At 52.3% G+C, this 12,042-nt stretch overlaps 1 protein-coding gene across 5 annotated transcripts in view; it reads right to left on the bottom strand.

Annotated features, from left to right (window-relative positions):
• Positions 1–11,682, bottom strand: part of CXCL12 (C-X-C motif chemokine ligand 12) — a 28,072-nt gene extending 16,390 nt beyond the window's left edge. The window contains exons 1-4 of one of the 5 annotated variants that reach the window (XM_020898823.2): positions 11,539–11,682; positions 7,429–7,546; positions 5,262–5,348; positions 5–2,640 (exon numbers count right to left, since the gene is read on the bottom strand). In XM_020898823.2, coding sequence (XP_020754482.1) covers positions 2,547–2,640; positions 5,262–5,348; positions 7,429–7,546; positions 11,539–11,599 — 360 coding nt within the window. In that variant the 5' untranslated portion in view covers positions 11,600–11,682 and the 3' untranslated portion in view covers positions 5–2,546. Of the gene's footprint in view, positions 1–4; positions 2,641–4,565; positions 4,787–4,810; positions 4,869–5,261; positions 5,349–7,428; positions 7,547–11,538 lie in introns of those variants that run through there. The other 4 variants (XM_020898827.2, XM_070470552.1, XM_020898824.2 and 1 more) reach the window with 4 other exon arrangements.
• Positions 11,683–12,042: the final 360 nt, after the last annotated feature.

The raw sequence follows: 12,042 nt of genomic DNA, 5'->3' as shown, positions 1-12,042 counted from the left end.
GTTAACAAGAACAGAGGGAGACACCATTAAGGCGGGTTCCCGCAGTGGCGGGGCAGCACACTTGAGACGCCGAAACCCTTTCCAGCCGGGGACCGCCCCAACTCTTGATTTCCAAATCGCTGTGGTGCTTCTCCCTTCCGAGACCCTGAGCGAGGAGACTGAAGTGAGAGAGACAGATGGAAGAGGCGAGGGACGGATGGAAGGAGGGAAGCGGAGAGGGCAGGAGGGCAGAGCAAGCACAGTGCGGAAGGACGAACGAGGGCATGGCACAGCGGTCACACGACAGGACGAGGCGGGATGCCTTAGCCTAGCATAGGCATCAGCCCGGGTCACACAGCGCCCCGCCCCAGGACCTCTGGGCTGGCGTGGCGCGTTGGTCCTGGAGCGCGGAGCTCCAGCCGCCGGCCAGCGCTGGGACTGCGCATGCGCACCTGGTGGCAGACGCCTGAGCGCCGCCTAGTTAAGTTTCAACCCACAAAGGAATGGAGGTCCGGCTCTTCGGCTCTTCCACGGCGACCCTGTCTTCAGTGGGGGCGACCCTGTCTTCAGTGGGGCTGGGGCTGTGCCCGCTGGTCAGATACAGTGTGGCCCCAGGGCCAGTGGGGTAATCGAAGGACAGACAGAGGCTTGCCTATGTGTCTTAATGGGGAGAGGGAGGGCAACTCTCTGAGTCCCCACAGCTTGCGCTGACCCCGGGCTAGGTGGCTGGTGCTATCTTCCCGAGCACTGCAGAAAGCAGTTTGCCACCTCAGGGAAGCAACAGCTTGACCCACAGTTGCTACAGGCCAAACAGCTCTCCCAGAACAGACCTGTCACCCTCTTTGGCACAAAGATATCCTGTTCCTGAGGTGTGAAGAAGGGAGCATGGAGGCACGTGTCTGGCCTGCTTTTTCAGGCACTTTTGTAACAGTAGTGCTACCCTGGCCTCCACAGAAAGGACTGCAACCCTAGACAGTCCAGCAACCATCCAGAGGCCTTCAGAGGCACCGAGGGCAGGACGAGGTAGATGGGCAACCCACACACTCGGAAGCAGGCCTACTATTACCCCCCGCCCCGGCAAGAGGGGTACAGACTGGGGGAGTTAGCCAGATACAAGGGATGCAGTGGGAAGTAAAAAGCCCTTGGCCACAGTGCCCTAGGAGGTACACTCCTCCAATGGGGAAAAGTAATGACTGTAATTCCTATGCCGTAAAACAAGAGGACACAGTGCTCTGTGACCCAGGTGACAGGTAAGGACTCTGAGTTTCTTCGCTTGAAATCCATGTGCTCCATCCTTCAACCATGTCATCTTTCTGGATCTGTGTACTGAAATTATGATCAGGGGTCTGGGGAGCAGGGTGCATGTGTGTCCATGTGTGATGGGGGATAGGGAAAATAGTATATATATTCACGGTTTCCCTTTTCAAAGTATCACTGAAATCAGTCTTTCTCTCCCCTGGGATCCCCCCTCCTCCCAGTCCAAATTAGAGACTTGAGAAGAAATCTCAGCCATAAATCTGTGTGTGTGTATGTGTTGGATTGGGGGCTGGTGAATGAGGACTGAGACAGCTGTGTCCCGGAACCTAATCACTCAAGGTCACGCAGAAGCGGGGGAGGGGACATGGTAGGAGTCCCCAGAGCTACAGGCGCTTCACACAACTCCTCTGCATCAGGGACTCCGGACCCGTTGAAAGAATCTACAAAGCGAATTAATTGCCCTGCAAAGAGGCTCCCTGAGAAGCATTTCCACAGCTGCTCTCTGGAAATGCAGAGCTGCCAGCCATTTTCCCCACATAGTCTGAAGAAACCCACCTGAGCTTGGAGGTAAAGCCACTCACACAGTCCCAGGCCCAGGGGGAAAGTCCTGCCTCACATGGCAGAGCGGTGGAGGACCAGGCAACAGGCACTTGGGACAAGGTTTCAGTTATCACCTGCAAATGTCACGACCACAGCCAGCTCTACTCCGCAAAGGCAGGGATGCCCCAGGCAGGGGGGCGAACGAGAGGGTATAAGGTACATGCCTCTCGCTGGCTGTCTTGAGACGCCCCTGCTGGACTAGCAGACTGCTCTGTGCAGAGTTCAGGTGGCCACATGCTGCCCTCAGACAGGAATGCCAATTGTAAGAGTGTGGAGCTGTGTCAGCTCTGAGTGATCCTGATCCTGACCATGGGCCTTCCGAGAGAGGGAGTGGAGGGCTAGGTGGGAGGCTCATCAGCCCAGGGTGATGCTGGAGAGAGATGCCAGGTCACTCTAGATGGAGCCCTGAGCCATTCTAGAGTCCGCTGTTCTAGATGGAGTCCTGAGCACATGGGCTCTGCATCACAGACCCCAACCCCCATCTCTGCAGAACTACTTTCTTCTTAACTTAGCATACCAGGAAGGACCCTGAAAAGCACATAAATACAGGAGCCAGTGTGGCCACAGAGGCGGCAAAGCACTGCTCCCCCATGGAAGTCTGAGAGCCTGCCCCGGGAGGCAGGGGGGCTCTGCCCTGGAGGAGGCTGAGAGCAAATTTACAAAGCGCCGGGAGCAGAGTGCACTGCGGTCCATCTCGAAGTGGCAGATAACTAGTTTTTCCTTTTCTGAGCAGCCTTTCTCTTCTTCTGTCGCTTCTTTTTTCCTATCTTTTCTTTTTTCCCCACTTTTTCTTCTCTGCTCCCCCTTAGATAAAATTAGTAGAACCATTAATAGTGTTGAAATAAACAACAGTACATGTCAGTCTATGCAATATTTAAAACTGGCCCGTGTATTTGTTTAACCCTGTCTTTAGTCTCAGGCCTGGAGGCTCCTGGGCAAAGTACTGTCTGTCAGTATTTCATTAAAATAAATCAGACATTTCCCCCAATTCCAAAAAAATTACAAGGGCTTCCAGAACACCGATACTTGTGAACTGGTTATAGCCATGGTCCATTGGCCAGCTTGACCCTGGTTCCCACTATTGCCTGAGGCTTCCAACAGGGACCAGGACTTGATACCTGTAAGGGTGGGAAGGCAGGCCCAGGGCCAGACTGTGTCACCCTAACCTGCTCTCCTAGAGCTTCTTTACATCTCAATGCAGAGCTGAACTCCCTGCTTTATCTTAAACATCTCTGCATTTCAAATAGAATAAAGGAGGCTGGAAGACCAAGGTTTGGATGACCATCCAGGAGAAAAAGAAGGCAGCCCGACCCCACCTTCTTTCTGGATGCCGGTAGACACCCCTGGAAATGACTGGGGTTGTTCTGGAGAGCAAGGGAGAGAGCTGGTTAGCAGGATTTTATTAGAGCAACTTTATTAGAGCAATTGGCTCTTGACTGTCACATTAAAATGATTCAAGCTGAATGGTATTTAATGATTTATGGGGTAAGGCCACCTGTTCTTGAGAAAGCTTGATATTAACCATGGGCTGGAATTATGGGATTTTTACATGGGAAAATGTGAAAGCTGGGTATTATGAGGGTTGAGTCTCTGGAGATTACATGGGGATGTTAGGAGAACCAGGGTGGAGGAGGAAGGCGAAGAGGAATTAGTGAGTCAAATATTCTTCAAAAAACTAGCACCACTGATTCCACTGTTTAAAAAAAAAACAACAACAACGCAAAAGCTTGAGTTGCAGATCTAACCTGCTCCTGAGCAAGGCCCATGTACTGTCACTTGAAATGTGAACTCAGCAGAAGGGATGCAAGGCACCTGACCAGCAGGCCAGTTTATGTTTATAAATACCAGAAATGTGTGTGAGCCCCATGTCTGACAATTAGTGGATTTTAGCTCAGGTAAATAAATTCCCACATACAGTAGGAGGTTTATACCATGAAACAACGAGCATTTTATTGCTAGTACATATAATGTCACATTTGATACAGTTTTAGTACAAGTGAAAAAATACACTGTGGGTAACATTAAAAAGCTGCAATCACACTTATATATCATATATATTTCTTTACAAATTGCCAGTAGTTTGCGATAATAGAGAAATGTAACCTACTGACATTCATATGGCTCCACTTCAAATATAGGAATTGTTTGACTATAAATATATTTTGAAATACATTTGTCTACTAAAGAAAAACGTTTAAAAAATTGTGCACGAAAATATATATAAAAAATGCCTTGCAAAAAGTTACAAATACCACCAGGCCCATCTGTGGATCCCATTTATGCATGGGAATTTCATCTTGCCAACATTTCTGATTGGAACCTGAAACTGTGCTGTGGCTTCAGGAGGAGGGGTTAGTGGTCAGAGGCTCATTTATTCATCTATTTTTTTCACTTCTGATTTCAGAAACCTCAGAATTTGTAGAGCCTCCATGGCCTCCATAGGCTTCAGAGGCAATCGCAGAAACCAAATTCCTCAAAGCAAACCCTCAGATTGAAAACTGCATTTGATTTTGCAAAGACTGTCTTTCATGGGAAGGCGGAGACATGATCTCAAACCCCCAGCAGAGGGCCAGCCCCATTCTGGAGAAGGCCAGAGAAGGATCTCACAGAGGGCCTGCGGAAGAGGTGTGGGCAAAGGGAGGAGGGGGGCCGCAGAGCTGGAGCCCCTGCGGTCACCCTCCTCCAGCTGGGTGCGTACAGAAATGAGAAGCAGAAGCAAGATGAAAGCATGCTCTGGGAAGCAGGGAGAGGCTGGGAATGATCCAGAGAGGGTCTCTGAGCACAGTCCCCAGTGATGGCAGTTCTACATGGAGCTCTCCTCTAATCACTGAGCTTGAACCAGGAGGTGTAAGGTAGTGGCCACTGCCGAGCACCAGCCAGCATCTGAGTTGTCATTCTAGTAGTGGTTCCTGCTGCCGGAGCTGCCCAGTCTTCCTCCCAGCCTCAGCGTCTGGAGGAAGAATGCTTTTCTCAGCTCCCTGCTTGGCCATCACCTGACTGTGCTCAGACTCCCCAGGGGAGAAAAGGAGAATCTCCAAAACAAACCAAATACAGAGCTTGAAGTAATTATCAATTTAAAAAAGGATAATGAGTGATGGTGACTGTGATGATCATGAGGTAACTGACTGGTGGGAAATGCTGATGGAATGATATAATTTCTTAGAATAACCCCAGTTATAAAACAGCTAATGTGACGAGTATGGATGAATACACGCTGCAATATTGTACCATGTGCTATAAATGGAGTTGTCTACATACTGGGCAAACCTCACGTCCATCCCCAGGTCAATGCACTGCCCCCCAGGCATACCTGGTCCTCACCATTCAGCCCTTCTTCCCCCCATACCTTTGCCCTTTCATCTCATTCAGGTTTAGCTTTCCTCAGGTGGATCTAGTGGAAAGTCCTTTTTGGTTGTTGTGCTTACTTGTTTAAAGCTTTGTCCAGGTATTCCTGAATCCACTTCAGTTTCGGGTCAATGCACACTTGCCTATTGTTGTTCTTCAGCCTTGCCCTGTCAAAACAGAAAAGGCGACAGTGTGCAGCTGAACGGAAGGGGGCACGGCTGTGACCTGGGCCACTGCTCATCTGATACCCAGGTTTGGACCCGACTGGAGCCTCCCAGCTGGCTCAGGCTTGGAAGGAACCCTAGATGTGCTAGGGAGACGAAGCTAGCCATGTTGCAGGTTTCACCCCAGATATACTGGGAAGAGAAGGAAATTCTTCAAGGAGTCCAGAGAGAATTCACACACAGAACATCTGAGCTGGCTTTTGAAGGATAAGTAGGAGTGGGCAAGTAAAGGGGGAAAGAAAAGTAGGAGCAAATACCCCAGGAGGTTGACAGTGCAGAGAGGATGTGGAGGAATTGGAGAGACAGGACACTGAAGAAGCCTGCGGCCAGGTGTAAGGAGCAAAGAAGTGGGGCTTTATCTGCAATTTTGTTTGTGATGGGAACCCGTGGGGACTTTGAACTGGAGGGTGGCAGAAGCCAATTTTTATTTTGATGGATCATCTTGACAGTACATGGAAGACAGACTTAAGAGTAAGCCTGAGGGCCTGGAGACCTACAGAGAAGTATCAGCAATAGTTTGGGGGATGGGAGAGGTGAGAGTGCAGTGCGGGGAGGGACAGTGTACGGGTGGGAGGGATGGGGAAGGGGGTGAGGGAGAGGAAGTGTAGGTAGTTTGCCAGAAAATGGTTTCCAGAGAGTATTTACAAGTTCACTGAATGTTCATGATCTCATTTGTTCTCTGAAAGTTTGGTCTGCACCCTATCACCTCCATTCATAACCTCCCTCCCTAAAGACTTCTGGAGGAGAGCCTGGACTTATCTCTGGATCCCTCTCCATAAATCCCTGGTATCAGGTAATGTCAAGTAGCCTGAGGACACTACCACCCCCCAGCCACTTGGCATCTATGAGGACACCTGAGGCCAGCACAGTGGCTTGGCAACACTCACAGGAGTCTTCACATAGCCTGCCTGTTGAGCCAATGAGCTGTGCAGAGGGCCAGTCTCAGAGCAAGGTGAACTGAGGTCCAGTTCTGGGGTCTGCTGTTTTTTAATGTTGTGTTTGTGCAAACAGACCTGAGGACTCTATTTGGCTTCTTCCAACTCGAGATGCAGTTCCAGGCAAGAAATCTCCACTGCAAAGTGGCCCATCCTCACTGAATTCAATATCTGATTAAATACTTCTCAATGAGAGAGTATTTTATTACAAGCAAAGAAAAAAATCCATCTTCTAGTGCCCTAAATGACAAATACATTCAAGGCAGGAAAGGCTAGGAAAAAAAGACAAAGAAAAATCAAACCTAAAACCAGTTGCTGTTGGGTGGAAAGTCGTCAGGTAGCTTTTGTTCCACCTGTTGTGTCCCCCACTAAGCTCACTGCAAGTGAGCACGGGGACACGTGGGCACTGGAGATCTGAGCAATTGACAACCACGTGTGGCTTTCTTTCTGCACCCGGCCCAGCCTCCTGCACTCCAGGAGAGATCTTTGTCTTCTGCATATGTGATTTTGGTGTGTCTCGTTTCCCACATGAATGAAATCAAATGTTAGCAGCTGCCATCAACACCAGCAAAACAAAAACCTTGTGTGCTGGGTTTCAGAAAATGTAGTTAAGTGAACTGGTGATTTTGAGTTTCACCAAACAGTTTAATGATGGCTTCAGCTGCATTTGGGTCTTGTGATTTTGTGCTGTGTAATAAAGGATTAAATGAGGGCACCAAAGCCCTGAAATTGGTAGAACTATTACTAGCAAGGGGCTGGTTAATTTACTGTATTTCAGCAGAAAGAAAGTTTGGTGAAGTTCATGTTCCTCCAGTCTAAGGGGGCATCTGAATGTGCTCCCATCTCTTACACTAAAGGGAGGGAGCTTGGAAAGAGGAGGTAAGGACCTGTGGGAGCATGGTACCCAGGCTTTAGGGCACCAGGGCTAAGAGCAGCTTTTGAAACCCCTTCCTGGTGGTAATGTCAGCTGCTGCTAGTCATGCCAGGTTCGAGGTTAGACACTCGGCATGTGTCATTTCCCTAGCTTTAACATGTCTACGGGTGAGGTGTCACTATGCCCATTTCTGGAGGATGACATTGAGACTTACACAATCTGAAGGGCGCAGTTTGGAGTGTTGAGGATCTTGAGGTGCTTGACGTTGGCTTTGGCGACATGGCTTTCAAAGAATCGGCAAGGGCATCTGTAGCTCAGGCTGACCGGTTTCGCTGGAGAGGGAAATGAGAACAAGGCAGCTTGTTATTTTCCTGCTGGGCCTTGGGGATACAAGGGTGTCTGAGTCTGCAGCAGAGGGATCAGGTGGTGGTTTGCTGGGGAGCGATGGGAGGAGTCATGGGTGCCTCGTGGCAGAGACCTTCACCTTGGCCGGCACAGGGAACTCTGAGTGGGCTTGGGCTCAGCTTCGACAAGGCAAAAGGCCAGAAGGACCTGAGGAAGCTAGACCCTAGGGGGTTAGGGAAGCTAATATAAGAAGCCTCCTGCTAGGGTGTCTCAAAAAAGGGCAAGAATTACAGGAGAGGACTGTTTCAGTCCAAGGCACTGAGGTTCCCAGTTATTCTTTGCAAAATCAACTCCTCCAGGGCCTATTGACAAAGACTTCCCCATTCAAGGAAAAACAAGAGGGAAGAAAGAGCTCCAGGCTTGCTCTCTCCTCCTCCTCCCCCGAGAAGCCACTGCAGCATCCCTGGGAATGCTGCCCTCCCCCACCTGCGGTCTTCTCTCCCCTCACGTTTACCTTAAGCTCAGGCAAACCACAAAAGAATCCCAACTGGCTTCCTCCCTGGGAATCCCCAGAGGGCAGGCAAGGGTCCACCTTCTCCCCTGCACTTGCAGGGCTGAGGCACAAGGATGCTCCAACCTCCTGGGTTGTATTCCATCTTTGTTTGCCAATCCACCAATTTGCAAAATGCCATAATTGACACTCATTAGTGTAAATTAGCAAAGGGCTCCTGCAGAACCCACAGTTCACCCTGTAAGTCTAGAATTGCCAGCCCAGGAGCGGGGCGGCTGGGGGGTGGGGGTGGGGGTGCGGGAGGAGTGGATCCTAGGATTTGTGTGTGTGTGTCTGTGTGTGCATTTTCTGCAGATTTTATCCAAGCCCTTAATACCCCCAAATTATTTGAATTTGTGAATCCTTTCATCAGGGATTAAATGTATGTCTGAGAATATTTAGTACAGAGATTTTTTTTTTTTTAAGTTTGCCTGTTTACAGAGCTCCCAGAAGCCTCCTGGTGGTTCTAAAGTTCCATGTTTTGGGGCAAGAGAGCTGGGGGAGCTTATGAGCAAGGGATTTTTTTTTTTTCTTCTAAAGGCCGAATTTAGTTGAGAGAGGGCATGGCCACCAAGTCAAGGGGGAAGCAGACCACCTGGCCCCTCCCAAGATCAAACTCGACTTTCCTGAAAACCAGGAAGAAGAAAGCCTGGTTTCCAGGCACTAGGTGACTGTGGCGGTAGGGAGCCCGGAGCAGCCTGGGCTGACTCCAGAAAGGTGCTGCTGGGGCAGGGCTTTTAGCAACTGCACCAGCTCTCTGCACAAGTCTGCCACGCTCTGTAACCAGAGCACCTGGGAAAGTGGCCCGGAGCTGGGGGCTGGGCTCCCTGAGTGAAGGAAGAGTCAAAGTCCCCCTATTGAGTGTCCTGCGACCAGGTCCCAACTGAGCAGAACCAGACTGTGGGTCCCAGTGGTGAGGCAGGATTGGTCCCAATCCCAGCGCGTCAAGCTGGAGGGTGCACAGCGTGACAGCTGCTGGGGCGATGCTGTGGATGCTGGGGGCTGCTCCTCGCCTCTGTCCCCCAGACGCGGCTTGGACTCCATTAACCAAGCAGTGAGATCAGGCCAGACATCAGAGCCCATTCTAAGCTCAAAACACAAGCTTTCTCTTTTTCTCCTCTCCCCTCTCCAACCCCCTGGGATTATCCATTTCCTTCAAAGGCAATTTTTCATTCTTGCTCCCAGGACCCAGTTGCTTGCCTATCAAGTGGAGAATTTCAACAGGTTTTTTAAAGTGACAGAGCCCCAAGCGTTCTTACCAAGAGAGCTAGGTGCTGTGTCCACCTGGTGACCTTCCTGCCAGCTTTTTACCAATATTACTAACTTTTCCACTGTTTTGCATATGTACAGGCAAGAGGCCCGACTGGCCCAGATGTTACCCAGGATTGGGGTGAACTTGGCTTCTGGTGAAGTTGGCATCTGGTGAACTGGGCTCTGTTCTGCAGCAGTCCTTCCACACTAATGCAGAGACAAGAGCCCCTGAATTAGTTCCCAACCAGGCCTGGGACTGGGACCCAGCCTGGCTTTAATCCCTAGAAGCCCAGGGCATTCAGGGACCCAGCTTTGTGGTTGAGGTCAACCAATGGAAGGAGGATAGAAGCCAGTCAGAGCCTGAACATGGGGACTCAGTGTGAGCACCCAGCCTCTCGGTGGTCACAAAGCACCTCCTGACCTATGCATGCAAGGAAAGCATGACCATCCTGACCTGGCCACTCAGCTGCCAAGAGGGCAACTCAGATGGGCAAGCAACCAACACTTCCCAGAGTTAGGAGGAACCTGTGAACAAGGACGCCACTCCTTCTGTGTTCCCCAGGGTCAGCTGAGCCCAGGACTCCAAGACCTGGGTCCCTGCATTCCAGTCATTTCTGCAGTTCCCCAGGGGAGGTGGCAGCCAGAGGAAGCACCATTTCCTCCTCCAACAGCTGGATGGTAACACCTCCACTTTCGCCCAACCACTCAACTGTTAACATGCTCAAACCAGAGCGTTCCCCATGACCTGGGGCCAGGGCTGTGTAAAGAAAAGGCTAGGTTACTTTTTCACCTTACAGAAAAAACAAAAAAACAAAAACAAAAAAAAACCCAATCTAAATTCCCTTTGGGGGTAGTCCCACTGTAGCTTTGACCAGCAACTTGCTACACTTTTAAGGAACACTTCCCAGGTGGTCATTCACTAGCCATGGAGAATGCAGCCTGTGGTCTTCTGTGGGAACCCAGCTGACTGCTCCAAGGTCTGAGCCCCCAAACAGACCTCAGCTGCTGGGAGCTCAGTGTCCTTCAACCCTCTGCAGGATTGGTTAGAAACTTCACAGCCAAGAACTCTCAGCAGGGCCTGACCAGGCTGACATGGTTTGGTTTTGTGTGTTCAGAGGCAACGGTTTATTTTGGTTTGCAGCAGTGGTGTCCTGTAACAGGACAGTGAGTTTTCTCTTAAGCCTCAAAAGGAAAAAAACGCTCTCTCCCTCTCACAGTGAAATGGGACACCACCTTTCCCCGTGGCCTAAGGCCTTGGAGATTGAATTTTGCAGCAGCACTCAGCTCACTTCGAAGTAGAGAGCTCAGTCGGCTGGTGACAAAGGCGCCTGTCTGCAGGTGTGCTTGGGGGGCTGGGTAGGAGCATGCATGACCCGGATGGCGCCTGGGTCTCTCTTGGGTGACCCCAGGAAGAGACAGGGAAGGCACTGGCTGGATGCGCGTCCAGCTTCGCCGCGTGGCTGCGGACCGCACTACGGGTGCGGAAGCGCAGCCAGGCGTTTGGCTCAAACCCGACAGCTGCTCGGAACGAGACGCCCGCGGAGCCCCACTTAGGTGGGTGCAGAGAGAGGGTAGGTCTCGCGTGAATGGGACGCCTCGCAGCTGACCGGATCGCATCGCCAACACAAACAAAGTCGCGGTGCCAGACAGGCTTTGCAAAAGCGCTCTCCACAACACGAACCGCAGATCGCAGGTCCGGTGCGATGCGCTGCGGGGCCTCGGAGCCCATTCGCCTCTGGAAACTCAACTGCGCTCGGGAAGGCACTAATCTGGGAGGTGGGTGGTCAAAGGCCAGGGACCCACGGTTCCCGGTTCAGCTCCACATCTCTGCGCCACCCTAGCCGACTCCGAAAGCGCCCAGGGCGCGCTCGCACCCAACTATCCTGAGCGATCTCGCTCTGCAGCCCGCCCGAGGTCCGGCGGCTGATCCCGGGTCCCGGAACCCGAGCCCTGTCGCGGAGTGCGAAGCCTCAGAGCTGGAGGCGCCAGGCAGGGGACTTCGAACACCGCACGCAGAGGGAGTGAGCCCCGCGAAGTGGGCTGCCTCAACCCCCGGGGTGCAAAGCGGCGCGGGTTGGGCTCGCTCGGGACGGCTCGGGCTGGGGCAGAAGAGCCGGGGCCCGGCACCGAGCCCGGAGCCCAGCGCCTGCCCACGCCTCGGTCGCTGGGCGCACTCACCGTCGCTGAGGCACAGCGCAGTCAGCACGAGGGCCAGCACGACGAAGACCTTGGCATCCATGGCACTAGCCGGCGGCGGGCGGACGGAGGCCGGACACAGAGGGGATGAGGCGGCGGAGAGTGAAAGTGCGGCAGCAAGAGGCGCGCGCCCGGCACTTTAGAGGCGAGAGCCGGGCGGGGCGGGCGCGCGGCGAGGGGCGGGCCTGGAGCTGAATCCGGGCTGTGGCAGGGGGCTTGGACCGGAGTCCCCTCCCAGCCGGCCGCTCCCCCGTCCCCTCCTTTCTCACCCCTGCCTCAGCGCTGGATGCTCCCGGGACTGCGGCGAGCTCCAGCTTTTGACCTCTCAGTTGCACTGGGCCCTGCTTTGGAAATGTGACCTGCACCGAGGAAGCCGGGGCCCAGGGAGGGGTGAGGACAGGGCTGGTAACTGTTCCCATTATGCAGATGGAGAGATTGAGTCCCAGAGGCTAGAAATGAATGAGAACCAAGGGAAAACAAACAGGT

This window comes from Odocoileus virginianus, chromosome 7 (genome assembly GCF_023699985.2).
Source record: "Odocoileus virginianus isolate 20LAN1187 ecotype Illinois chromosome 7, Ovbor_1.2, whole genome shotgun sequence".
Taxonomy (NCBI): Eukaryota; Metazoa; Chordata; class Mammalia; order Artiodactyla; family Cervidae; genus Odocoileus; species Odocoileus virginianus.
Note: the sequence above shows the minus strand (reverse complement) of the source record. Positions and strands in the feature narration are given on the sequence as shown.